The sequence below is a fragment of the Ruditapes philippinarum genome, unplaced genomic scaffold (assembly GCF_026571515.1).
Source record: "Ruditapes philippinarum isolate M1 unplaced genomic scaffold, ASM2657151v2 ctg197_1_1_1_1, whole genome shotgun sequence".
Lineage (NCBI taxonomy): Eukaryota > Metazoa > Mollusca > Bivalvia > Venerida > Veneridae > Ruditapes > Ruditapes philippinarum.
In genome coordinates this window covers 86,935-114,191 of record NW_026863178.1, presented here as the reverse complement: position 1 = coordinate 114,191, position 27,257 = coordinate 86,935, and the positions used below count along the sequence as shown (strand labels likewise).

At 34.1% G+C, this 27,257-nt stretch overlaps 1 protein-coding gene across 1 annotated transcript in view; it reads right to left on the bottom strand.

The window, feature by feature from the left end:
- The window catches only part of LOC132721361 (uncharacterized), a 143,726-nt gene that overhangs the window by 85,225 nt on the left and 31,244 nt on the right, over positions 1–27,257 (bottom strand). Inside the window, exons 13-17 of the mRNA XM_060705648.1 lie at positions 15,188–15,353; positions 14,108–14,263; positions 13,233–13,451; positions 9,811–10,119; positions 8,059–8,112 (exon numbers count right to left, since the gene is read on the bottom strand). Of these exons, the coding sequence (XP_060561631.1) occupies positions 8,059–8,112; positions 9,811–10,119; positions 13,233–13,451; positions 14,108–14,263; positions 15,188–15,353 (904 nt within the window). The remainder of the gene's footprint in view (positions 1–8,058; positions 8,113–9,810; positions 10,120–13,232; positions 13,452–14,107; positions 14,264–15,187; positions 15,354–27,257) is intronic.

Here is a 27,257-nt window from a genome sequence, read left to right as displayed (position 1 = left end):
TCGAGTTTAATAATGCTTACCTACATGAATACATAAAATTGTCCAAAAAGATACAAAGGATTGTTATTAAGATGTTTTATCGAGTACATCACTGCTTCATTATTATGAATGCATACATTTTTCCAAAAAGAGGCACATACCCTTCAGTAGTTATTGAGATACCAGCCTACAAGCAAAAACTTTACAAAAAATTTCTAAGCCGAAAAGGGGCATAATTATGCAATTAAACAAATCAGAGTTATGGGACTTGTGCCAATCATGTAAGATAATCACAAAGAACGAGTCTCTGAAGTTTCTATTCATTCCCTTCAGTAGTTATTGAGACGCTTGCTTACACGCAAAAACTTAGCCAATAATTTCTTAGTCGAAAAGGGGGCATAAATATGCAAAAAAGCAATCAGAGTTATGGGACTTGTGCCAATCATGTTAGATAATCACAGAAAACAAGTGTGTGAAGTTTCAATCCATTCCCTTCAGTAGCTATGGAGATACTTGCCTAAGCGCAAAAACTTAACCAAGAATTTGTAAGTCCAAAAAGGAGCAAAATTATGCAAAAAAAGCAAATCAGAGTTATGGGACTTGTGCCAATAATGTTAGAAAATCACAGTGATCAAGTGTCTGAAGTTTCAATCTATTCCTTCAAAAGTTATGAAGATACTTCCCTGCACGCAAAAACTTAACCAAGAGTTTCTAAGATGAAAAAGGGGCATAATTATGCAAAAAATCAATTCAAAGCCTATTGGACTTGTGCCAATCATGTATGATTATCACAGAGAACAAGTGTGTGAAAGTTCAATCCATTCCCTTTAATATTTATGGAGATACTTGCTTACACGCATAAACATAACAACAGGGACGCCGACAAATGGGTGACTGCATTAGCTCGAATATTCTGCGAATTGTCGAACTAAAAACTAATCAAGGACAATAACTCTGTCTTGAAGGCTCTAACCGGAACAAGGCAATGATTTGCCTATCTCTCCTTGGTATTTATTGTTTCAATAAAGTTTTATAGAATTTCGGCCAGTAGTTGCAGAGAAGTTGCGCAGAAACTCTAAGTTAAAGTGTCTGACTGGAACAAGCCGACGATATGCGCATATCCTCTTGGTATTGAAGGTTCCCATCAAGTTTTGTGTTGCAGAGAAGTAGAGCATAAACAATTATTGCTCTATTTGCATACAAAATAACTAATCAAAGGCCATAACCCTGAGTTAAAGTGTCCGACCGGAACAAGCTGACGTTATGCTCATCTCTTGTAAATTTTTGTTGAATTCCAGCCAATAGTTGCAGAAAAGTAGCGCTGAATCGATTATTGCTCTATATGCATACTGCATAACTTATTAAGGGCCATAACTCTAAGTTAAAGGGTCTGCCTGGAACAAGCCGAAGATATGCGTATTTCATCTTGATGTTGATGATTCCCATTAAATTTCTTGGAATTCCAGCCAGCAGTTGCAGACAAGTAGCACGGAAACGAAATTCGGACGGATGGACGGAAGGATGAACGGACAACGCCAAAACAATATTCCCCTCCCGATTCCATCAGCGGGGTATAAAGAGGAGTTAAATTTTATTAATCGACGTAAAAAGCAAAAGTATTGTGGCATACTTTAAAGCTAATTTTAAACGTACATAATCATATAATTTAAAGCGCATATAGCCGTTTTCGACAAAAGGTAAATGATTATTTTTTTGTTCTCAATTCTACAAAGTTTAGACTCAGCTCCTCTCATTTATGCATAATTATTCCCGCAAACCGAAAAAATACAAAAACAAGAGGGCCACGATGGCCCTAAAGTCGCTCACCTGTATATAGGTCCCCCGGAGCGGGGCCAGTTTAAACCCCAGGGCTTTTATTTGAACAAACTTGGTAGACACCCATTAGAAGATGCTTCATGCTAAACATCTAACGTCTAGCTCGTTAGGTTTTTTTCAAAGAAAATTCTAAGTTTTTGCTTTACACTTATAAGGAAAATCAATGTCCCCCCCGGGACGGGGCCAATTTTGACCCCAGGGCTTTTATTTGAACAAACTTTGTAGACACGCACTAGAAGATGCTTCATGCTTAATATCTAAACTCTAGCTATTTGAGTTTTTTCAAAGAAGATTTTTTAAGTATTTACTATACACATATAAGGAAAATAAATGACCCCCTGGGGCGGGGCCAATTTTGACCCCAGGGCTTTTATTTAAACAAACTTGGTAGACATTCTTTGAACATATTTCATGCTAAGTATCTTAGCTCTAGTTCTTTGATTTCTCTAAAAGAATAATTTTAAGTTTTTACTATATGCATATAGGAAAATCAATAACCCTTTTGGGCGGGGCCAATTTTAACCCGAGGGCTTTTATTTGAACAAACTTGGTAGACATCCATTAGAACATGTTTCATGCTAAATATCTTAGCTCTAGATTTTTGAGTTCTTTAAAAGAAGATTTTTAAGTTTTTACTATATGCATACAGGGAAAGTCAATAACCCCCCTGGGGCGGGGCCGATTTTGACCCCAGGGCTTTTATTTGAACTTACTTGATAGACACTTAATAGAAGATGTTTCATGCCAAATATCTAAGCTCTAGCTCTTTGGGGTTTTTAGAAGAAGATATATAAAGTTTTTTCTTTTGGTTGCCATGGCAACCAGAATTCTGCATGGAATGGAATTTTTTGAACAACTTTGTTAAGGCTTCACGCAAGGAACATCCATGTGAAGTTTCATCATGATCTGCCTTGTGGTTTCAAGTGAGATGTCGTTTTAAAAGTGTGAACGGACAACGGACGACGGACGACAGACGACGGACGAAGAGTGATCCTAATAGCTCACCCTGAGCATATGCTCAGGTGAGCTAAAAATATCCGCTAATTAAACTTTAATCGTGATCAGCTAACTTCCGTGAAAAAATACAAGTATATAACAGTAAATGTTTAAATAACAAACATTTGCTGAATTTATGTAATTTAATGATACCTATACCGGTTTCACAATATCATCAGGAGGAGAATGAAAATATTGATCATATGAAAATATTTGTCAGCACATTTTTTATGTTATATATATATATTATTTACTTACAGCAACATTCATATTTTTCTACATAAATAACAAAAATGTGCTCAAAATAATTCAATAACTGTTACGAACTTAGGAATAGGAAAACATTTTTCATCATGATGATATTATAGATTATTTAGAGTTTCCTCATTTCTGAAAAAAAAAACACCTTCTAATAGCAAAGTTTTAGTTCAGAAAAATGTCCATAACTCATTAACCACACGGTGAATTTTGTTTAAATTTTGCATACAGGTGACATTTAAGGCATACAATTATCCTATGTTGTCAATTTTACAGTTCCTTATAGTGCATATTAGGGGTGTTCTACCTTAACATTCACATTCAATAATCTTTTCATCTTTCTAAACCTTTATCAGAAAAATCTTCATAACAATGTCAGTTGAAACAAAAATTACTATAAACAACATCTAAATTTATCCCTACAAAGAAAGTCTATATTTCCCTTCAATAAAAACCCGTTCACTACCAAAACAGAGACCAATTTTCAACTCTGGACAATGATTTGAATATGCTTTGTAGAAACCAACAAGCAAATGCCATGTGAGAAATATCTTAGCTCTAGCCCTTTCAGTTTTGAAATAGAAGAAATTTAAAGTGTTTTCTTTTAGTTGCCAGAGTAACCAGTTTAGCACGGAATGGAATTCTGTGGACAATCTTGATAGAGCTTCATACAAGGAGTATTCCTTCCAAGTTTCATTAAAATTGGCTAAGTGGTATCATAGAAGATGTTATTTGAATAAAATATTATTGGACGACAGACAAAAATCCTAACCTAAAAAGGTTACCTAAGAAGGCTACAGACAAAGTTTGGTGATCATTCATCTACTAGTTTAGTAGGAGACTATTAAAGTTTTTGTTCCTATTTTAAGCTTTAGCAGCCATAAAAAAGTGTCTTATCAAATTTATATGAGCAAATATGATAACAGACCATCTAAGAATGATACAGATAAAGTTTGGTGATCATCCATCAGTCAGACCCCTTAAAGGGACCAATCAAATTCACATGAGCAAATTTGATAAAAGACTACCTAAGAATGCTACAGATAAAGATTAGTTATCATTCATTTTTTAGTTAAGTAGGAAAAGCTGTCAAAAATTGTTTCTATTTTAAGCTCTAGAGGCCCCAAACGAGCCAATCAAATTAATTTGAATAAATTTAATTATAGACAATCTAAAGTTTGGTGATTATCCATCAATTGGTTTAGTACAAAAATGTTGAAAGGTTTTCTATGTTTAACTACAGCGGTCCCTAAAAGGGGCAAACCAACTTAATATGGGCTTTGCTAAAAAGGGTATCTAAGAATGCTACAGACGAAGTTTGGTGATCATCTACCCATTAGTCTAGTAGAAAGAGACGTAAAATCGCTTTCCTATTTTCAGCTTTAATGTCCCCTAAAAGGATCCAATCAAATTCACATGTGCAAATTTGATAAAAGACTACCTAAGAATGCTAGAGGCAAAGGTTTGTGATCATCTAACGTTTAATTTAGTAGTAGAAGATGTTTATTTTTTCTATTTCTATTTTAAGCTCTGGTTACCCCGAAAAGAGTTCAGCTGAAATGGCATGAGCAAATTTAAGGTGACTGTCATAACAATGCAACAGACCAAATTTGAGATAAATCTGCTTAGCAGTTTCAAAGAAGATGATTGTTGACGCATGGCGACGGACGATGGACGTGGGACCATCCCCCTTTGATACTGAAAACTCACCCTGAACCTTCTATTCTGATTAGCTAAAAACCAGACCATCATAATATATATAATTTTTTACCAAGAATTCATAATTATACATTAAAAATCAACTATTATTTAACCTAACACGTTACACAATATATAGGACAATCAAGTGCATCATTATTATTCTTAGTCTATACTGCCAACTTAATGCAGCGAATCAGTTTAGAACAAGATATCGTTGTTAAACATGTTTGCCCCCATTCGACATTCAATTACATGTAATTATGTGGTCAAGTTATTGTGACTGACTTTAGACCTAGTGACTGAAACATTAATAGGGGTTATCTCCTGGTCATGAATAGTCACTAGGTAATTGTGAATGTAAATGTTGTGTGCAGCAAATTTATGAAATAGTTATACCAAACAAAAAATGCATACATTTAATGAATCATGTAGGTCATCTTAATTATAGCCAATTTGTAATATTACATTAGACCTTGAAATGTGAATACCAATAGCGTTTTACATTTGACCTTGAAATGTGTTTACTTTAGACGATTTAAGTTTAATAAAGAATATTAATCAAGGCAACTTGAGTTGTTGAGCTATTGGTCGGACACCGTTTTTATGTAAAAGGACAATATGACTTTGACCTTAGATTATTAAATTAATAGGGGTTATCTACTGGCCAAGACTTACGTGAAATTTGAAGGTAAAATGTCCATGAGTTGTTGAGGTATTGATCCGAAAGTGTTTTTGCATATAAGGTAAATGTGATCTTGACCTTTGACCCCCTGTCCTCAAAAATCAATTGAGGTCATATTCTGACAAAAACAATGCATCTATGAAGTTTGAAGGTCAAGAGTTCATGGGTTGTCCAATTATTGTTAGCAAACAGCTTTTCCATACAAGGTCAATATGACCTTGATATTTTATCCCCCTGACCAAAACCAATAGGGGTCATCTACTGGCTAAGACAAATGCACCTATGCTGTTTGAGGGCCAAAGGCCCATTGATTGTCATGTAATTAATCGGAAACTGTTTTACCTACAAGGTCAATATGGTGTTGACCTTTGATCCTTTGACCCCAAAATCAAAAAGGGTTAACAACTTGCCAAGACCAATCCACCTACAAAGTTTGAGGGCCAACAAAATATGGTTGTCAAATAAATGATCGGAAACAGTTATTACCTACAAGATCAATGTGACCTTGACTTTCGACTACTTAACTGCGAAATCAATACGGTTTATTTACTAGCTTACACTAATGCATCCATGCAGTTTGAGGAACAAGGGAACATGGGTTCTCATGTTATTGATTAGAAACCGTTTTTACCTTCAAGGCTAATATGACGTTGCCTTTTAACCCCTTGTTTGAGCGCCCAGAGTTATGTCCCAGACCATGTTCAATTATAAAAATGAGCAAAGGGCAATAACTCCAAATATTTGGCAAGGCAGAGTTACGATTTTTGCACTGCTCATCTATCCAATGACATCTATCTACTTACAAATTTTTCTTGTTCCTAGTCAAAGCTATGACCTAGACAAAGTTCAAAGTGTAAAATAAACAAAGGGCAATAACTCCAAAATTAGACAAGGCAGAGTTATGATTCTTATGCACTCCACATCTACACAACGAGATATATCTATCTACAAAACATCTTTTTCATATCTCTTATGCTTTCAGAGCTATGCCCTGAAAAATGATTAAAGTGTAAAATTACCAAAGGCCAATAACTCCACAATTAAGGAAAGCAAGTTGACAGTTCTTTTACACTTTTATTTAATGGGATTTATCTACCTACAAAGTTTCATGTTGATACCTCTAATGGTTTGAGAGCTATCCCAGACAAAGTTCAAAGTAATAAAAAAACAAAGGGAAATAACTTCAAACTAAGGGAAGGCAAAGTTATGGTTCGTTTGCATTGCACTTCTACTAAATGTAATCTACTTATAAAGATGCTTGCTGATAAATGTAATGGTTTCAGAGTAATGTACCGGACAAACTTCAAAGAGTAACAAGAGGGCAATGATGGCCCTGAAATAGCTAACCTTTACATAGGCATTCGGGCAGGGGCAAATCTTAACCTAAGGGCTTTTATTTGAACAAACTTGATAGACACCCATTAGAAGATGTTTCAGAATAAATATCTAAGCTCTAACTCTTTGGGGTTTTTAAAAGAAGATTTTATTACGTTTTGACTATATACATGTAGGGAAAGTATGATACCCCCAGGCGGCCCAAGTTTGACCCCAGGGCTTTTATTTGAAAAAAAAAAACTCGGTAGACACTCTCCAGAAAATATTTTATGCTTAGTATCTAAACTCTACCTGTTTGGGTTTTTTGAAAAAGTTATTAAAGTTTTTACTATACATATATAAGCAAAATCAATGATTCATGGACGGGGCCAATTTCAACCTAAAGGGCCCTTATTTGAACAAAACATCAATTTAAAGATGTTTTAATATTAAATATCTTAGCTCTAGCTCTTTTGGTATTTTAAAAGAATACTTTTTAAAGTTTTTTCTATATACATAAAGAAAATAACAATGACCCCTGGTACCGGGCCAATTTTAACCCCAGAGCTTTTATTGAACAAACTTGGTAGACATCGAATAGAAGGTGTTTCATTCTGAATATCTAAGCTCTAGCTAAAAGGGTTTTTTTAAAAGAAGATTTTTTTAAGTTTTTACTAAATACAAATAAGGAAAATCAATGACTCCCTGGAGGGTGCAAATTTTAACCCCAGGGCTTTTATTTGAAGAAATTTGGTAGACACCGACTAACGATGTTTCATGCCAACATTTTAGCTCTAGCTCTTTCAGCTTTTTAAAATAAGAGTTTTAAAGTTGTTTTTTTCGGTTGTCATGGCAACCAGAGTTCTGCACGGAATTAAAATTTTTGAACATTTTTTTAAAGTTGACTACCCACGGAACATTCCTGTAAAATTTGGATGAAATTGGCTCAGCGTTCTATGAGGAGATGCCGTTTAAATTAAAGACGCCGGGCGAAAAGAGATCACAAAAGTACAGTATGTCACTTTGTGACAGGTATGCTAAAAATGAACAAAGGGCAATAACACCAAAATAAGGGATGGCAGAGTAACGGTTTTTGTGCATTGCACAACAACTTAATAAGATCAATTTTCCTACAAAGTTTCATGTTGATACCTCTTGTTGTTTAAGATCAATGTTCCGGACAAGAAAAGCGGACAGACCAACTTCCAGATGAACAAAGCAGGGATTATATGCTCACCCTTCCGGGATCATAATAAAAGAGTGTAACATATATCTAATATTCTAAGTATTACCTGAAGCTTGCTGTTTCCCAGTTTCTTGTTCTAGATGCTGGTATCCTGTGTTACCTAAACAAAATTTTTCTTAATTCAAATCATAATGAAAGACCAATCATACAGATACTTGTAATAAATCAAAGTTTAATTTCATATATATTTAGCTACCGGGTATTTTAAATGGAGGAAAAGTTTAAATCAAGTGTTGGAAAATGCCTAAAAATCTATGGGTTCTGGTGAAGTTTTTTTTTCATTTTTACTACATGATACTGATGATCCTTGGTACTGGGTCTGTTTTGACCCCAGAACTATAATTTGAATTATTTTAGTAGGGTTCCACTTGAAAATATGTCATGTCAAATACCACTGGACACATTGCTTGTTCTGAAGGGAAGATTTAAAAGTTTTTACTATACGTGTAAATGTATAAGGAAACTCATGACCTTCTAGGATTGGCAAACTTCGACTCCATGGGCTATAACTTGAACAACCTTGGTACATCATATGTAGCTGTCAACAAGACATTGTTTTTTGTGGTTGTTTTGTTTTCCATTTTTTATAATCTTTATGTAAAAATCATTCCTGCGAAGTTTCCACAGAATCCTTAAGGAAATTGTGGATAATGACAAATTATAGCTGTTGATAAATTATGGATAATGGATACACTGCCATCACAAAATCACACCTCTAGAGCATTTTATACTCAGGTCAGCTGGGACAGAACTGATAATGATTAGCCCATATGTCGATTACAATATGAGTTAAATTCTTTCAGGGATTAAAACTGAGTTGGCTCCTCGGCCTAGGAGCAATAAAAGTCACAGATGATCAGAAAAAAACACAGTAAGCCATCGGATCAATGAATTTTTATAGTAAAAGGTCAATTATGAGTTTATTGAATAAGCTTATCTCTGATACTTACTGACAAATCCCTAAACAAGAGGGCTGATAAAGAGAACACTAAAACTAGAAGTATTTATTGTGAAATCTTTAATTCCTTAATCTTTCAATAAGTGATTTGATACCCGCCGATTATGTGGGATGTTAAAGAATCATTAACCAAATCTCAGAAATTTTAAATGGCTAAAATACTAACTATATTATAGGTCAACAAATGTTTAGCACTGTGACTGACAAGGGGTCATTGTTTGAGTCAAGCGAAGAACTGCTGCTAATTGATAAGCACATTTAGATATAATATTGGGTCAAATTGTCACTAGATTCACTACGGCAAGTAAGTATGTCACTTTTCAGATTCATTCTGATCTAATTCAAACATCAAATGGAATAAATTTCATTTTGTATCTGCCACCATTAAATTGGGAAAACGTTATGGTGTTTCTTTTCAATTTAAGTCCCTGTATATTAGCCCACTGTGCTAATAGGAGAAAAAGTTCTGACACGAAACTTTAGATGTTTAAAGTTTAACTATTTTTAACACCGATGACCTATAAAAGGAGATGAGAGAATGTTGATAGATGACCATCTATGGTCAATCTATTGGTCCTGAAAAGAATGTAGGACACTTCTTCTTTTTTAGCTCACGCAACCCTTAAAAGAGTCCCATTATATTAGAGCATTAACAATGTCTCCTGACATCACAATATTTCTTTTGTTTTAGTGAGCTGAAAATAGTATTAACTAATTTTGATATAAAAAAATATTAAGAACAGCTTTACTCTTACGAATTTAAAAATGAAACTAAAATATTTTGTATTTTATTAATATTAAATATTGAACTGCAAAAGAAAACTTTAAACTACAACTTACATGCCTGGATATCCTGTATAGTAACTTTGAGTTTGTAAGCAATTTCGTTCCAATCAATTGTCACAGAGGTACTAGCTTTGTACATTGAGTGAAATAAATGAGCCAATGACGGGTCATTTGTCTGTGTATGCCATTTCTTAAGTAAATAATACACACGCTGTCGAATTTGTTTATGATCAACTTTTATCTGTTCAACTGAAGCTGTTAAGTTTCTCTCTATAAGAAAAGGTGCTAGCATTTCCCAGTTTGAGCCAATGCATTCTGCAATGTTACTCAGATCCTTATCAGATGCCGTTTTTGCTAGATCAGCTGAAATATAACATAATTTATTTTTAATTTGATAACTTACACAAAAAAGAAACAAGATTTTAATGGTTGCTAGGAATGTCAATGACATCTTAACATTTTACCTTTTAGTGTGACCTTGACCTTTGCGTTAGCGACCCAATTATTGTGCTCTGCACATCGTCTCATGACGGTGATCACTTGAGCCAAGTTATTTAAAAAAAATCAGCGGTTATAAAATTATGGAGCAGACTCAAAATGTAGACTTTTTAACACTTGACCTTAAATTGTGACCTTGCCCTTGGGTGTAGCAACCAAATCATTGCACTCTGCATATTGTCTCATTATGGTGATCACTAGTGCCAGGTAATTTCATTTTTTATGGACCGCACACAGAATGTAGAAACTTTAGCACTTATCCTTAAAATGTGACCTTAACCTTATGTAGTGGACAAGAAATGTAGCCTTTTAAACATCTGACCTTAAAGTTTGATCTTGACGGAAATAACCCAATTATTATGCTCTTCACATTGCCTCATGATGGTGATTTTGTGTGCCAAGTTATCAAAAAAAATCACGAAATGAATGATTTTTTAATAACACTTGACCTTAAAGTGTGACCTTGTCCTTGGGGAAAGCAACCCAATTATTGCTCTCTGTACATAGTCTCTTAATGGTGATTACTTGTGCCGATTTTTTTTTTAAAAATCAGCAGTTTAAAAGTTATGGAGCAGACACAAAAGTGTTATGGACGGACAGACGGGCAGCTATGTGACCGAATCGGGATAAAGCGTCATTTCTATTGTTATTGTCTTTTGTTTAATAGAGGACCATTGACCCTTTATTCTGTTGTTACAGAATGAATTCTATTGTTCTCATTTAGTCTGTTTACAATTAGCTGGCACCAAATCCATATTCGGTAGAGCGGACAGAAGGACGGTCAGACGGAGGCCATTCCTATAATCCCGTTCCTGCTGTGTGGAAGGGGATTAATTAGCAAAGTTATGGCAAATATTTAATCGAAGTTCAATATATTGAATTTGAAGGTCAATTGATGGTTAAGTTTATATCAAAATAATTTAAGGTCATATCAAATAAGTGAACATGTCAATTTTGTCAATAGGGTTCTTTTGTTCAAGTTTTAATCAAATCCGTCATTAAATAAAAAAAATATAACAGTAGAGGTCATATAAAGGTCAAAGTCATATTTTAAATATCAGTTTGGTTATATTAAATGTTCTTTTTCCCAAGAAAAATCAAATCCCTAAATAAATAACAAAGATATGGCCAATTGTTGCAAAATTCAATAATTTGACGTCAATGTCAAGTTTAATTTAACCTTCTTTTATGTCTTTTTCCGAAAAATTGTTGTGCTCAAGAATAGAGACAATCCGCTTATCACTTACAAAGTTACAGCCAAAAAGACCAAAAACACAACTAAGATTACAAAAATTTACCTTCAACGGCATGGTCATTTGCGAGTAAAAAAATAAAACAAAGTTTGATCTACAGTCCAACCCCGTTTATTCAAAGTACCTAAGACTGAATATTTACTTCGAGTAATCGATGGGATCGAATAATCGAAATCGGAATATTGTGATAGACGAAAACTACTCCACTTTGACCAATCATAGCAAAACTACCGTTTACAACACACTTACTTCCTGCAATCTATTGAGAAAAATAAATATTAAAGAAAAGATTCGTACAAATTATTTTATTGCATATTAGGCTGCTTCGAATAAAAGGTGTGAAAATCTTTCATAATTGTATAATCGGAACCGATAACTTTCTTGAAAAAAATAGGAGGTTTTGATAATGCATTTCAAATAATACGCTCGTATTTATATTGATTTATATAGATAAAAACGGCACCGCTGATTTACTTCGGATAATGCCGGGTATTCGAATAAAGGGTTGTTGAATAACCGGGGTCGGACTGTATTTCACGGAAGATGTGCACAATTATCAAGATATTGCATTCATAAATGACAAAATTATAATCAATTATAGTAAAAATCAAGCAATTCAATTATTGTAGCTTAATGAGTGAAGGTTATCATCCATTGGGTCTACAAAAAGGTATTGTCCTAAAAATTGTTGTGTCCATGTTTGACGACAAGCCATTTATAAACAAACAATTATCATAGTACTGCAAGCAATTCGTAAGTCCCCTACCTGTTCGAACTCCAGCAACTTTCTGAAGGGCCATCGGTCATTGAATTATGCAATTGAATGAATGAATGAACTTAAAATCTCGTTTGAGTTCTTAGTTTGTTTATATCTTATTAAGATTCCCGGCATAGTAATGAATTTTCTCAGGACGAATACTTACAACTAGTTGGAAAAATTCTTTAACAGTGATCTCAGGAAACAGTTTGCAGGAAGGGACAAACAGAAAGATAAATTGACAGACACTCTGAGGGTAAACCTTCATGGACGCTAGATTTATAACCCCCATTTTGACCCCCGAGAGGACTGTAAGGGGCTGACTGACAGACGGACAAACAGACGATGGAGAAGTGATCCCCGTAGAAGCGACACAAAAATGATTTAATACTGAACTTGGCTAAAAATGTAAACCATAGGCTTTGTAACGGCAAACTCAATCTTAAATTAAATGTGGCCATGGCAAAGAGGGGATATCTCAAAATTGCAAAAAATCACTATTTTGCGCTGATTTTTTCCATCGAAATTGATTTCAAAGTGCTGCAACTTCTAACTGGAGATAAAGTCAAAGAATTTTCAGTATTGGTTACAAGTTACCTTAAGATCGAAATGAGCATCTTGCAAGTCCAATATTTACTTTTTTGATAGGGGTCGGCGCCGAAAAAAGTGATCACCTTTTTTAACATCATTTCTAGGAAGAAAAAACATTTGTCTTTAAAGGACATTTTTTGCACCAATTGACGCCTCAAAAGGAGGGAGGTAGGGAGTGATGGAGGGTGGGTGAAAAGCTGTCAAAACACGCTTATATGAAGTAAACGGTTAAAAGCCATAAAAGCCTTCCACAAGATTAACTGCCTATTATCAAACAAATAACAGGGATTTAAACAGAAATGTTTTTTCAAAGTACCATGATGTGTTAAAATATTCACTTTTAATAATGTCGTGAAATAAAAAGAGTATAGACTTACAACCACAGGGAGAAGTTGAAGGTAGGCTATGGGTAGGGTAGGGTTCAACTGGTGTTCTGTCGGTGATAGACCCAGATGTTTGGGTTGATAGATAAATAGAGGTTGGAGACTTGGCCAGTCTGGAACTGGTGCTGTTAATAAGGTTTGGTGGGTGAAGTACAGACTTACCCACATGCTGACCCCCATTAGGACTGTAGGAGGATGAAGCTTGTGGCAAACCTGAAGAATAAAAGTATTTTGGTTAAACAGACAATTTGACAAATTTAATAAGACCAATAAATCATTATTAAAAAGAATGTTCTCTGAAAAGAATATGCAATATATAATAACATACAAAATAAGATAATGTGGTAACTTGTTAGCACAAATGGGTTATTATACCCCTAGTAAGCTACCACCCCTAGAAAGGAACAAGGAAAAAAGTTTCTGAAAATAAATAGTATCTTAAAATTACAAATGTTCAACTAGGAAAGAAATCATGGTATTTTGAAATAAGTTTTCGATATATGATCTTCACCTTTGGTCAATCCTTTGCAAAAAATATAACAACATGCAACAGATGACATTTACTATCGAAAACATTTTTCAATGAAACAGTTTTTTTATAACCTAAGAACTTAGAATGACAAAAAATGTCAAAAACAAGGATATAAACAGCAAGTGTTGAGAGGAATAATGTAGTATACATATATTAAATTAAAAATATAAATGGGGGGAGCTCATGTGGGCATGAGAAGGTGTGGTTGCCATTGCCATAACCCTTCTTTGCTTGGGTTCCACACCTTGATCCCTGTAAGGGTGGCCACCCCTCTTTGTGCCAAACTGTTCATAATCTGTAGGATCCCCTTTATAACCATGAATAGTTTAATCTATACCTTCAGGCTGCCTCATTGACAGATTCATGGCTCCTGACTGTGGACCTCTAAGATCCAGCGGGTCATCACGCATATCCCTCGGGTCATGTCCTTGCATTTGATATTGTGAGCTTTCATGTGGTCGTGATGAATCTGCCTTCGGATTTTTTCTCATATCTGAACCAATTAAACATAAATCATGACTACTTCTGGGAACAATTTACATCAGGGTTTTTTTAACCAAAGATGTACTTTTTATCAATTTAAGAATTAACATATTTCCAAGAAGTGGTCCTCAAATTCTCCATTTAAAAAGGTAAACTTGGATTACAAGTCCAAGGTAAAAAAATCTAATGCAGTCTCTACTGACTATGATGTACAAAGTGACTTTTCAGAAATCTTCCGCACCCCTACCAACCAAATATAATGTTACATCTCTATGGACTCTATGCAGTCTGCTACTTGCTCTGATACTTAAATCTCTTGGACTGCAGTATAACCTTTGCAAAACAAATCCTCCAGGAGGCAAACATTTTGGTTGTTGTTTAATAGACTGCAGAGAGTTTAAATTCAGTGTTAAATCTTAGTTTGGATTGATTTTAATTTTGTTGTAGGTTATTACTCTGCACAATTTACAATGTAGCGGAACAACAGTTTTACACATATTCAGCAGGTATAAAATAATATACATGTAGTATTTAGTGACTCTAACTTTTTATGTATAGTACTTTGAAGCCTTGAGCTGTTTTCATTGGCGGTTGTTCTTACGCTGCTCCGACCGTATATCCGGTTAAAACTATAGGACAATAAAGTCTCATTTCACATGTGCTGTGTTTGACTTTTATTCATTGTATGGTTCGTGCAACGAAGAAAAACATATTAAACATTATATTGAAATAATTTGTCTATGCTAAATATTTTAAAAGGACATGTCGGTCTATCAATGTTGTCAAAACCATTCAAAATGTTTAGAGAAAACTTAAATAAATAGATAAGCAATGCAAAAGATGATCATACAGCAGGTATGTGCCTGCTGATCTTTGTCTGCACTGGTCACATGGGTAGATTAGCAACCGCCAGCAGAGTAAAGGATATGATTACCTCTATCATCAAGATGAAGAGGTTTAGGACTGGCAGCACTCGCAGTGCCACTTTCGTCAGTGTCACGATTCTCCTCGTTATCCAACAGCATCTGTTCATCATCAGAGGGCGCTATCACCGTCGAGGCTACGCTCTCACATGTTGAAATAGAACAATTATCATCATCCTGTAAAAAAACAGAACACCATGGTATTCAGACTACCAATTACATGCCACATTAAGTTATACTATTAACATCCAAGTAACCCGTCCTGTAAAATGACAAATATTTATCAAAAACAAAACTACCATGTTTTCTGTCCTAACTCTGTACTATTAGGCTCTTATATTTCAATAATTCCATCTTAATTGCCCTGAAATATGAACAAAATATTAATTTCAAATGACATTTTGTAAGCTTTTGTATCCTGATATAAACGTTTCATCCTTAAGTTTGAACTAACACATTTTTAGAAAAGAAATTCATGCAAAAATAAACATTTACCTAAAAACAATATTAACCAACAGTAATATTGATTTCAATAATGTTAAATTTGAAACCAAACCACATTAAGAAAAAATTGATATTGTAAAATATCGCAAAATTTGATATCAAACCACATTTGTTAAATGTGATATCAGACCACACTGAAATCAAACCAAACTTTGGTTATAAACTAAATTTGGTAACATTTGATAACGAACCACATCAGGACAAATTTAATATGAAACAAGAGGGCCAAGATGGCATTTTATCGCTAACCTGACCCATCGAACTCTTTGAAACAATTACTTAGAAAAGCATCCTGACCAAGTTTGATAAAAATACAGTCAAAAATGTGAACTTCAGAGTGTTAACAACGTTTTCTCGTATTTGGGCAATGCAATAGTTTTTGAGTCCAGGTGACACATATTCGAATTTGACCTATAAATATCAAGATAAACTTGCAGACGACCAATATCCAGGATATTTGGGTAACAACTCGACCCAATATAGAGTTAACAAGATTTTTATATTTTTAGCTCATGTGATCAAGTTTTTCATCAGATATGACCCATGTTCAAACATCTCCAAGCAAATAATTAGACAAGCATCTTGATCAAGTTTGATGACAATTAAGTCAAAAATGTGTCCATAAGAGTGTTTATAAGGTTTTTCCATATTAAGGTGGTGTAACTTAGTTTTTGACCCCAGATGACCAATATTCGAACTTCACCAAGAAATCATAAACAAACTTACAGACCTATTTCAAGGATATTTGGATCAAAACAGTAATAACAAGAGTTTTCTATTTTTAGCTCCTGTGACCTAGTTTTTGAGCCAAGACGACCCGTATTCAAACTTGACCTAGAGGTCATGAAAAAACCTTTCTCACAAATTTCCAGAATATTAAGATGACCAAAACTGCAGCCACAAGAGTGTTAACAAGGTTTCAAGCCGGTGCTAGGGGGCGTGAGGGATGTTGCACTCATTCATTATCCCTCATGTACAGACTCAATCAAACCGAGTCTGCAATTCTTATGTTATTTTGTTGTGATTAATGCTTCCGACGGATCACTTTGTAACCAGAATTTTGTACTTCAAATCAGCAGGTGTCAAGTGCCGTGTGGCAGCCGTAAAACGTTGCCCCGTACTTCACTTCAGCGTTGTTATCATTTCTGGTTCTTCGGGATCATTGATGCCAACACTATAAAGTGTTGAGAATTGAGTACCGCTCAAGCCGGTGCTAGGGGGCGTGAGGGATGTTGGACTCATTCATTATCCCTCATGTACAGACTCAATCAAACCGAGTCTGCAATTCTTATGTTATTTTGTTGTGATTAATGCTTCCGACGGATCACTTTGTTACCAGAATTTTATATTTTAAGCTCCTGTGACCTAGTTTTTGACTCCAGACGACCCATATTCAGTCTTGACCTAGAAATAATTTTAACAACTTTCCTGGTCACTTCTAAGGAAATTTGGATCAGAACTGGAGCCAATAGAGTGTTAACAAGATTTTTTCTATTTTTAGCTCCTGTTTCCTAGTTTTGACCCGAGAAAACCCGTATTCCTACTTGACCTAGAAGTCATAAAAAATAACCTTCCCTATAACTTTCTAAGATATTTTGATCAAATTGACCTCAGATGATCCATATTTAAACTTGACCTAGAAATCATTTAACAACCTCACTGATCAATATCAAGGATATTTGGATCAACACTGCAGCCACACACTAAAGTGTTATCAAAATTTTTCTGATTTTACCTCCAGTGACATACATTTGTAGTTTTTGACAGTATATGACCCATATTCAAACTTGATCTAGAAATCATAAAAACAATATTCCTTATCAATATCCAAGAATTTTAGATCAAAGCTACAGTAACTAGAGTATTTACGATATTTTTTTATTTTTACCTCCTGTGACCTAGTTTTTGACTCGAGACGACTCATATTCGAACTTGAACTAGAAATAATAAAAACAACCTTCCTGGTCAATTTCCAGAATATTTGGATTAAAACTAAAGCCACTAGAGTTTTAACAAGATTTTTCTATTTTTAGCCTATGTGAACTAGTTTTTGACTGGATATGATCCATATTCGAACTTTATTTACAAATCATCAAAACATCCTTCCTTAACAATTTCTACGATTTTTGGATCAAAACTGCAGCCACTTTAGTGTTAACAAGATTTTTCTATATTTAGCTCATGTTTCTGAGCGGATATAACTTATAATCGACCTTGATCTAGAAATCATCAAAAAACCTCCTGACCAATTTCCAGAATATTTGGATCGGAACTGCAGCCACTAGAGTTTTAACATGATTTTTATATTTTAGCTCCTGTGACCTAGTTTTTGAGCGGTTATGACCCATATTCAAATTTGATTTAGAAATCATCAAAACATTCTTTACTTCAAAACAATTTCTTAGGATTTTTGGATCAAAACTACAGCAACTAGATTGTAAACAAGATGTTTCTATTTTTAGCTCCTATGACCTAGTTTTTTAGCCAAGACGACCCATATTCGAACTCGACCTAGAAGTTATGAAAAAACCTTCCTCACAAATTTTCAAAATATTTGGACCAAAATTGCAGCCACTTAGATGTTAGCAATTTGTTTCTATTCTTAGCCCCTTAATTGGAGATGACCCATATTCGAACTTGACCTAGAAATCATTAAAACAATCTTCCTGATCAATTTCCAGGATATTTGGATCACAACTGCAGTAACTAGAGAGTTAACAAGATTTTTCTATTTTTAGCTGCCAAACTGGTCATAGTTTTTGAACGGAGTTGACCAATACTGAAACATGCTCTGTATTACATTAAGACAAACATTTTGACAAAAAAAGTTTGATTATGATCCAGTCAAAACTGTGACTGCTAGAGTGCACAGCGACGGACGCGGGACATTGCCCACTCTCTGTACCTTACCTTGACCATATGCAAGAGTGCCAGGTCAATGTTGCTGGACAATACCTTAAAATCTAGGCAAATCTATCAACAAGCATCCAAATAAACATAAAACTTGTAAAATATGTAAAGGAAATTGAAATTCTTGAACCTTAATTACATAAACCCCTACAAAAGATGAACTTAGAGTTCTTATTTATCTACTCTCCCTTTGTATACAATAGTTCCTATACTGATTCAGGCAATGATCGGACAAAGCACAGAATGATAAATCGACTAAATTAGTTGGAAAAATATTATGGAAAATTAAAAAGACTTCACACTTTTTCGGTCACAACCGAGAAAAGTACATTCTATGTAGAGGTTTTTATTTATTAAAAGATATCGAAATAAAACTATCAATCAGAATCTAGGCCTTTTCCATCATGCAGTTTTTCCAAAAATCTTTACCTTGATATAAAAGCCAGACTGAGCTGCACATTTGTGTAAGCTCTATACTGTTGGTAGCTCAGTATTTGAACTTTGATATTGAAATTCCTTAAATTTCAGATAGACAGTTAAAAAAATTGAAGTTTGGCAAAAAACAATTCACAAATTCAACGTGTTACTTATAAAAATGACGTTGAGTATCAAATGTTGCCACTATACAGAGACTACGCAACTTTTAGTACCAGTATTTTCAAAATTGAAATCTGTAAAATAAAAAAAAAATATATAGCTATTTCAAATTCAAAGCCAGGAAAATGTGTCTTTTTATTTATGTTTTATTGTTGGACGTTACATTGTACCAACACTTCAAAGGTCAAATGGCTACTTTCCAGCTTACTGGTGAAGGAGGAAGGCCTATGTGGTTATTTCAGGTACAATCTGACACCTGAGCAGAACCATAGACATTTCGTTAGCTAGCTTGATAGCTTCTTTCGATGAAAAAAAAAATGAAATTCCCTCGGAGGATTTCAGGAGGTGAAGGGCAAGTGGTTTGAAATTAATGAACCTTACCACTTGGCCATGCAAACACCCCCCCCCCCAAAAAAAAAGAAATAATAATAAAAATAATAAAACAATGTGAACTGGTCCCAGATAGCTGAATGATGGGTGAATTAGATGTAATAATTTTGTATTGACCATATCATTGTGTTTTTTCTATCTACACTAATAGTGTAAACACAGAGAAAGTACACAAAATATTACAATACAAAACAAGCTATTGAATATTACAAGATGACATCTTAAAGAAACAAATTAAAAAATTGAATGACAATTACCCTATACACTTCCAATTCTGTTATATAAAACTTTTATACATGATCTCCCATTGCAATCAAAATAAGTCATCTGACATGTATAAAGGTCACATGTACTAAGGTCACATTAATTCTTCTCTTATACATTTGCCAGGGCACAAGATGGGCTTTTTGAGGCGGACGAGAGAGTGCGAGGCATAAATAAAACTATCCTTAAATCGGACAATGTTGGTCATTTATGTGCCAAAAATGTGCCAGTTACAGAAATTATACAGTCTAAAAACTCAAGTTGATAGAATATATAAATTCTTAGCCAACAATTTAGGAATTAATTTGAAATTAAATAATTTCTCTGTTGAAAAATGCTCATTTATGTGCCAAAATGTGCCTGTTACAGTATTTATACAGTCTTAAAATTTAAATTGATAGAATGAAAAAAACGTTTAGCCATTTATCCCAGAAATGATTTGAAATTTATAAATTTCTTACGGTTTTTTGTGTGAAATATTGTTATCAACCCTTTCAGTCAATTTGTCAAAATATTATGTACTTGTCCACATAAATATAACTGGTACAATCATTTAGAAGATAAACTAATAATGTGTCCATAGTACACGGGTGCCCCCGCACTCCACTGTTTTGTCACTCTTGTGACTCTAAGTCAAATATTGTTTAGGCTACATGTTTCACACGTTGAAAACTCAAAATCTTTTACTTAAGAAAGGGCAAGAACTTTACAAATACTGAATAAAACCACAAACAAATCCCCAGATGCATAAGTACACGTGCTGACCAACAATCTTGTAAACATTCAGGCCTACAGGTCGAATAAATTATGAGATATGCATGAACAAGTTGAACAGTGCAAATTAATACTAAGTCAAAGGCAATAACTCTTACAAAACACTCGAAAATCCACCAGCAAAACATCAGGTGCATAGCTTCACATTCATGTTGATCATTATTTATTCCTGTAAAGTTTGTTAATTAACTTAAGCACTCAAAGAACAAAAAACATAACGTAATGGAACGGTTTTGACTAAGTCAAGGGCAATAACTCTAGAAAATCTGGATACATTCACAAGCAAAACCCCAGGTACACAACAACACATGGTAACCAATATTTCTATTAAGTTTCATGACTCCCTAAGTTAACTACTTTTTTAGGTACGCACGATACCTATTGAAAATTGCAAAGTCAAGGGCAATAACTCGGACAAAACAGAATAAATCCACAAGCGAAACCCTTTGGGTACAAGTGCACATGCTGATAAACGTTCCTGTAAAATTTCATGAACCTAGGTTATAAACTTTTTAAAGCAATGTGTGACACAAGTTGAAAATTGCAATTTGTTTACTAAGTCAATGTCAATAACTCTGACCAAACAGAATAAAAACCACAAGCGAAACCCCAGGTGCACTTTCACATGCTGAGCAACATCCCTGTAAAGTTTCATGACTTTAGGTCAAATTCTTTTAAGCTACGTGCGACACAAGTTAAAAATTGCAAACATTACTAATCAAGGACAAAAACTCACAAATACTTAATAAATCCACAAGCAAAACCCCAGCTAACTTCACATGCTGAGCAACATTCCTGTAAAGTTTCGTGACTCTATTTAAGCTATGTGCGACACACGTTAAAAATTGCAAATTTTCACTAAGTCAAGAGAAATTACTCAAATAACACAAATACTAAATAAATCTACACGCAAATACCAAGATGCACAACTACACATGCTGACATTCATGTAAAATTTCATGGAACTAGATCAAATAATTCATGAGCTACGTGCGACACTAGTTGACAATTGCAAATTTTTACTAAGTTAAGGGCAGTAACTCTGAAAAAATCAACAAGTAAAACCCAATGTGCACAACTTCACATGCTGAGCAACACTCATGTAAAGCTTTATGACTCTAGGTAAAATTTCTTTTTGACTCTATTTGAGCTTTGTGCGACACAAGTTGAAAATTCCAATTTTTTTCTTAGCCAAGGGCAAATAACTAAAAAACTAAAACAATCCACACGAAAATTCCCAGGCGCACAACTGCACATGCTGAGCAACATTCCTTTAAAGTTTCATTACACTAGGTCAAATACTTGTTGAGTTACGAGCGACGCGGACGGACAAGGGTAATTCAAAATGCCGCCCACCCCACCTAAAGTGGGGGCACAAAAATGACTTAAGTTGAAGTAATATGAATATGACAACATACACACTTTCAGCATCTCACTGATGCATGTTGAGAAAATCTGAAGCATCTTCGTTCAGTTAAGTCTTTTAATTAAATTGAGAAGAATAACTTTTGTTTCAGATTAGTAACCTTTAAAGACATCTGTAGCATCTTCGTTTACTAAAGTCTTTTAATTATCGATTATTAAGCAGAATAACTTTTGCTTCAGATAAGTTACCTTTAAAAACATTTTATCTAGTTTAATTAGTTTAATATATAAATTTTTCTCATTTATTTTTATCTTTTTCAGTAGGAAATGATATCATAATTTGGTAACCATCAGTTATCTGTCTTTGTTTACATAGATGTCGCTTTTCCAGCGCTTTATGTTATTCATGCGCTTTTCGTGATCGGCAAAAATTTTGGGGTTTCATTTACAGTTTTGTTTGTCACTTGTACGATTCACATCAGTTAGAAATTTGTTCCCACCTCTCTTGCTTATTGCTCATTTTGTATTTTTTTTAAATCAACATTTGTGTTGCTACCTGTGAGTTTCTATATAATTCAGCTTATCAAGCTTAATTTGTGTTTATACTATAGATATTTTAACATAGATGCATTAGTTATAAATTTCAGTATTGAATTTGACTGGTCTTTATTTTGTCTTGCTACAGTGACAAACTTATATCTCTTCAAAATTAAAAGTTCATATCATCTTTTTCTCTTCATTTTCAAGTTAGGTGCTAAAAATATGTGCCTTTCAAAGTTATAATACAATTAAATAATGTTTAAGTTGAATAACATAAACATAATGTTTAAGAATCGTTTGGAATGTCATTATTTGTCACAATGTAATATATTTTGTACAGAAATAAATTGCTTCAATAAATAAATGGAAAATCTGTTAAATACTGAGCATTGTACACACATATACTTAGGTTAGACTAACTGTTCTATGAATTGATACATTATCATCATCTCACTGATTCCTGTGGAGAAATTCTGCAACAAACTTTTTCAGCTATAAGCATTATGCATATCACTTCAAAGTAGAGAAATTGTAAATATGTATATTATTTAATATTTCATTTGGTTAATATTGCTTCGATCCTGTAAAAAAATTAATGATTTATATTGATAGTGTATTAATGAATAACTAATATAATATGTAGTATCTTTACATCAACCAAGGTCTTTCAAATATATTCTATTTGAAAGACCCTGCATCAACCAATTGTTAAAGTAAATAGTTAAATTGGTCATACTGAGAAGGAAGATTGAAAGCGTTTTTGTCTGAGTGAGTTTTGACCTGACAAAGGAGTATAAAAAGACGTAAAAAGGAGAAAGCGATTACAAAACAAGTTTATGGTAAATATTTTCCGTGTGATTATCACGCGTAACCGGATCGCAGCAATCGGAAAATCTCAGCCATTATCTATAATTACCTCGGAAACAATACTTAGTGAAAGTAATTTCAAATGTAAACATATACAGAAAGTGTTATCTTCGATAATGTAAAACGAATGTATATATTTGACATCTAAAGGAAAATATGGTCTATCTCGGTACAAGTATGATTGAAAATATGTCTGACAACCATATTTTGTTAAAATATGCTAATTGATGTACAACAATAATTATAAACAAATCCGAGTAAATGTCAACAGGGTGGTTATTTTGTACTTTCAGTTTCTACAACCATGGTAATGAATATAGAAATAATGTATTGTTTAATTTTATATCTTTGAATTTGCTTATTTAAGATTTCCTTTTACTCTACATATTGTTAAGAAAACTAAACTAATGTTAACAACTCACAGCATTGAATTACTACATTTGGTATTTGCTTACATGTGTAGTATTCAAACTATTGTGTTTGAGGTTCGAAAACTTACGGTAAGGGCTGAAAAGTTGCAGTTACATATAACACATACAAAGACTGTCAGAACACACGGCTGGGTCATTTAAATATGTCACACAAGTTAATCGAAAATCATCTTCGCAGCAAGAAAAAGTTTGGAAAATGTCAGGTAGCACTAAAATGCTGTCACATTAGCTGACGATATAGAATATATAGGACCACAAAGTTAAAAAAGGAACACCTGTAAAGGTGTGAACTTGCCATGGGGGTAATTAAGATAGTTGTAAAAGAAACAAGTGGATTTTTTTTTATTAATAGTTTGTTGTTATCTTTATTTTCATATTTTTCATATTTTTTATTTTCTGTTTTTGCGTGTAGTGAAACAGTCTAAGTATATCTTATATGAACTTTTTTTTATAGAGTTATGTATTTTATCAAAAGATCGAGGGAATGCTTAAAGAACAATATGTAAAATGGTATAATGCATAATGATGTTATGTTCACAAACATGTTTAAACAATTACTCAACAAACGAAACCACAATTGCAAGTGTTATTTATAGATCGCATTACATATGTACAAAGATAAAATCTTGTAAAAGAAAAGGATGATAATGATTCTGTTACGTACAGCAGTATGCATGAAAAGAAAAATGAACTAGAAATGTGTCCATAGGACACGGGTGCCCCAACACTCCATTGTTGCGACAATCTTATGACTCTTGATCAAATTTTGTTTGGGCTACTTGTGCCGCAAGTTGAAAACTAAAAATCTTTTACTAAGTAAATGGAAATAACTTTACAAATACTGAATAAATCTACAAACAAAACCCAAGGTGCATAACTACACATGCTGACAAACATTCTTGTAATTTTTCAGGCTTACATTTAGTGATGAGAATTGAGTACCGTTCAAGCCGGTGCTAGGGGGCGTGAGGGATGTTGCACATATTCATTATCCCTCATGTACAGACTTAATCAAACCGAATCTGCAATTCTCTTGTAATCTTGTTGTGATTAATGCTTCCGAGGGATCACTTTGTTTCCAGATTTTTTTTACAGATCAAATACTTTTTAGCTATGCATGAACAAGTTGAAAATTGCAAATTAATACGAAGTCAAAGGTAATTACTCTTAACAAAACTGAAAAACGATTCACGAAGGAAAACCTATGGTGCACAATTTCACATGCTGAACAACATTCCTGTGAAGTTTCATGACTCTAGGTCAAAAACTTTTTGAGGTACATGTGAAACAAGTTCAAAATTGCAAATTTTCACTAAGTCAAGCGCAATTACTCAACAAGTAATAAATAAATCCACAATTAAATATCCAGGTGCATAACTTCATGTGAGAGCAACATTTCTGTGAAGTTTGATGACTCGACACTAGGTCAAATACTTTTTTATCTACATGCAACACAAGTTGAAAATGGCAACTTTTAACTAAGTCAAGGGCAATAACTGATAAAACAGAAAAAAATCAACAACAAAACTCCAGGTTCACAATTTCACATACTGATCATCATCCGAAAAGTTTCATGACTCTAGGTCAAATACTTTTAAGCTACGTGCCACACAAAATGACAAAGGACCGACGGATGAACAGACGGACGACAAGGGTAAATCTAAAGCCCCCCTTCCCTGAAGTGAGCACAAAAATGAAGGAGCCATAGCTCTGCAAACAGGTACACTCGCCAGGGGGCATGCTGGAGGTCGGCAAAGGGTCACAACACCGGCTAAGGATCGGTTTTTGGTTGTTATGGTGCGTCGTTGAAATTTTTTGACAGCAACTTCTCTTCGAAATGACCTTGTTTATGTTGGGGGGTTCGTGTTTCCACGCAGGCGGTACATATAGGGCTTCACGAAGTTTTTGCGGTCAAGAAGACCTTGCATTCGTATCTCCTCGACGTGTCGATATCGCCTGGGCCGTTTTGAATGGACCATGGAGCTGACACAATGGACCATGCAACACTGGAAACACTTTTTGTTCAATGATCAGTCCAGGTTCTGCCCATACTTCAAAGATAGGCGTGATAGAGTCTGGAGAAAACAAGGTGAGCGGTTTCAGGCTGCAAATATTGACTGCTAAGGAGGTGGGTCAGTTTTGGTGTGGAAAGGCATCAGCTGAGATGGACGAACCGGCCTGGTTGTGCTTAATAGAGGCACATGGACAGGTCAGCGATAAATACTGTATAAGTGGTCAATTTTTAGACGTGGAAATATTTGTGATTTTTGCGAATTGAAATTATTCACAAATAATTGATCACGCAGATTTTTTTTTTGATTTTTTAGGCAAACTTTCTTCTATCAATTGAAAACACGTTTTCATACAACATCTTACATGAATAAGTTTGACTGTTCAGGTACTGAGCTTAATTATTCTTATGCTTGTTGGTTTAAGTTTGGTCTTCATTAATCATAAATGTTTGAATGAAATCATACATGTGTTAATAACACACAAAGTTTTTCATATAAAAAAAATGTTTCAGTTTATGACAAAGAAATGTGTGATCAGGTTCTTTATCAAACTTACAATGTATATTTGAAACAATTATATAAATAATAAAGGTGTGAAATTACTCAAATATATCACACAAACTGTATTTAATTCATTAATCATAATTTCGCAAATATTTCAGCAAGCAAAAAGTCCAAGCAAAATTTCTGTGCCGCAAAAATATCCACTTATACAGTACACAACATCTTAGACAACAAGATAAGGTTGAAAACTGGAGCAGTAGGCGATCAATTCATTCTAATGGACGATAAAGCTTGCCCAAATAGGACATGAGTGGTGTAGAACTATATAGAGATGGAGTCAATTGAGCACATGGTCGGGCCAGCTCTCTCACTTGACTAAATATTAACGCGTATGAAATGAGCTGCAGGTTAAAATTAAGCTCATCAGCTGCCAGAACCATCCAGGGGTTTTGAGCCATGATCGCAGTCATACCCATTAGAACGATCAGAAAACTAACAGAGAGTATGAGAAGGCGCTGCCAAGCTGTCATTGACAGTCACGGGTAACACACCAGGTATTCAGTCTAAAACAGTAAACAAAAAAATCAATTTAACAAATTTGGATGTTCTGAAATCTTTAAAGAGGGAGGGGGCCAACCTCTTCTCTATCACAAAATCAGTGTATATGGTTGAATTCGGCCTTCAGCTGAAGTGCTAAAACAGTACTTCGACATTAAAAACCTTTCGCACGGCGTTAATGAATCACACCCAAATATATAGTGCTAAACAAAAGTTGAGTAGTATATTAAAACATTATCAATATGACGCAAAACAGAGCAATAAGATATTTTATGGTTTTGCCTAAATTTGCACCATATTAGCAATAAATGATGATATGGATTGGATTTTTACTCAACATAGACGTTGGGTTATTATTTAACGCT